General features: G+C 40.1%; 1 protein-coding gene across 1 annotated transcript; it reads left to right on the top strand.

Annotated features, from left to right (window-relative positions):
• The first annotated feature begins 368 nt into the window (after nucleotides 1-368).
• On the top strand, nucleotides 369-1,307 carry LOC115526070 (olfactory receptor 5AN1-like). The gene has a single exon (XM_030333536.1). The coding sequence runs from the start codon at nucleotides 369-371 to the stop codon at nucleotides 1,305-1,307; it is 939 nt and encodes a 312-aa protein (XP_030189396.1).
• Nucleotides 1,308-2,648: the final 1,341 nt, after the last annotated feature.

Below are 2,648 nucleotides of genomic sequence, written 5' to 3'. Positions count from 1 at the left end.
AGCCTGACGCGGGGCTCGAACTCACGGACCGCGAGATCGTGACCTGGCTGAAGTCGGACGCTTAACCGACTGCGCCACCCAGGCGCCCCTCTATTGCTTTTTTTAAAGTGGTCAATTTTTAAATATCTCTTTTAATTTTCATGAGACGTCATGGAATAACTGAGAACCTAAAGCACTTTTTAAAAGGTAATTCCTGACACTTTAAGATGAAAAGGTGAGGTCTTTTCTTCAGGAAAGTGAAGCATTGCTTCTTTCCCAGTTCTCAGCGGAGGAGAGAATGACATATATGAGCAATGTAATTCTGTCATTTCACCTGAGTCAGCAGTGCATTCTCTTCTCTCTTTTCTGATTCTAGAAGCACCAAGCAAATGGTTGGGGGAGGAAATATTACAGAGGTCACTTATTTCATCCTTTTGGGATTCTCTGATTTCCCCAGAATCCTAGCAGTGCTCTTTGTTGTATTCCTGCTCATCTACATTATGACTCTGACTTGGAACTTGTGCCTCATCATCTTAATAAGGATGGACTCTCACCTCCACACACCCATGTACTTCTTCCTCAGTAATCTGTCCTTCATGGATATCTGCTATGTGACCTCCACAGCCCCCAAGATGCTCTCCAGCTTTTTCCAAAAGCAGCAAACTATCACCTTTGTGGGTTGCGCTGTTCAATACTTTGTTTTTTCAATCATGGGACTGAGTGAGTCTTGTCTCATGACAGCCATGGCTTATGACCGATATGCCGCCATTTGTAATCCTCTTCTCTATTCATCAGTCATGTCACCCACCCTCTGTATTCGGATGGTGCTGGGGTCCTATCTGGCTGGACTCTCTGGTTCTGTATCCCAATTGTGTGCCATACTTCAGCTTCACTTCTGTGGGCCTAATGTCATCAACCACTTCTTCTGTGACATGCCCCAGTTGTTAGTCCTGTCCTGCACTGACACTTTCTTTGTGCAACTCTTGACTGCTATATTAACAGTGATCTTTGGGATAACAAATGCCTTCATCATCATGATATCCTATGGCTATATTGTCATCTCCATCATGAAGATCACTTCAGCTAAAGGCAGGTCCAAGGCTTTCAACACCTGTGCTTCTCATCTGACAGCAGTGTCCCTCTTCTATACCTCGAGTATCTTTGTCTATTTGAGTTCCAGCTCTGGTGGCTCCTCCAGCTTTGACAGATTTGCATCAGTATTCTACACTGTGGTTATCCCCATGTTGAATCCTTTGATTTACAGTCTGAGGAACAAGGAAATCAAAGATGCCTTGAAGAGGTTACAAAAGAAGAGATGTTACTGCTGAGGTTCTGTCCAGATTTGTCCTATCAGAAACCTTAAAATAATATGCACATGAATGAACTATAACAAAATTCATACTTTGTATAAAGAAAGTTTAATTTGATGCAGATAATATGCCAAATGGACTTACAGTGACTTGATTTCACACAAACACAGTACATTTAAGTCCTGGAATTTCATACTTTCACCCTACATGAGGGGTGGCCTCATCATTTATCAGTAATTTTCAAGTATTTGTAAAATGTTAAGGTGTAGAAACTCATTACTTATTTTTGCTTTGGAGATTGAGTCCTGCTGTCTCAGCCCTCTGATCACAAAGGAGCAGTACGTGACAGAGACCCCCAGGAGTGTAGAGATTTTGTCTTCAAATATTTTGATGCAGTGTAATCCAGACATGATGGTGATTGATGTTTGTTCTGTATTGCTGCCATAGTGGGAGAGAATAGAGAAAGGGGATGTGCCTTTGAAAAGAAACAAAACTATACAATTAGCCAGTTGTGTCTCCTGGGAAGAGCAGTCTCAGAGAGCTAATGTTTGTCTAAGGCCTTTTTCAGGGCTAATCATCTATTAAGATTTGGTCACATTACCAGCTGTAATCTAAAGAAGCGGGAGGTGATTTGAATCATAAAGAGGAATGGAATGGAGGATGTGGTCCCTTCAGTAGCATTTACTTATGAATTTGATGTTTTAATTCTTGAATCTCATGTCCAATGTGGATTTCTGGTGGGAGATGATGTGCAAAATTCATGTCAACTAATAGCAATTTCTGATACTGTAGGACTCAAACCTCTTTCCCCCATTAAATCTGGAAAATTTGTCCTTGGTTGACATAGGCAATTGGATCACACTACCAAATTGTTCTGGTATTTTAAGCATCTGTTCAAATTTGGTGTGAGGAGATTTGTGTGAAAATTCATTGTAATAATGTAGTTACTGAATGTTCAATATTTGCAGAGACTAAGGACAAATATAGAAGGTAGTATACACTCTTTCCTATTGTGTGTGTTCAATATTTTATGTCCTAGATTTTTGGTTGTATGGGTGATACAGTGGATGGAGTAGGTGGTCAGAGTTACTCTAATACTTATATTTTCCAGGAGTACTCAAGGGTCAGGAGAAGAAATAGATAACAATAGGCAGGGTTCTCAACCCTGGCTAGTTTTTGTTGTCTGAAGGAGGAAATAAAACATTTAGTCCTAGAAGCCTGGTTAAAAAGAGGAACAAGATGGGTCCCAACACTGTTGATTTGCAAGATTGCTTAGACATTAACCAAATGATAAAAACTAAATGCCATTACATTTATATATTATTCTTAGAGATTTAATGGGTTCTTTATGAATACTTT

The sequence above is a fragment of the Lynx canadensis genome, chromosome D1 (genome assembly GCF_007474595.2).
Source record: "Lynx canadensis isolate LIC74 chromosome D1, mLynCan4.pri.v2, whole genome shotgun sequence".
NCBI lineage: Eukaryota > Metazoa > Chordata > Mammalia > Carnivora > Felidae > Lynx > Lynx canadensis.
The sequence above is the reverse complement of the archived record's forward strand: the minus strand, read 5'-3'. Positions and strand labels throughout refer to the sequence as shown.

Coding starts and splice junctions, on each gene's coding strand:
- LOC115526070 (XM_030333536.1), top strand. CDS start 369: ATGGTTGGGGGAGGAAATATTACAGAGGTCACTTATTTCATCCTTTTG.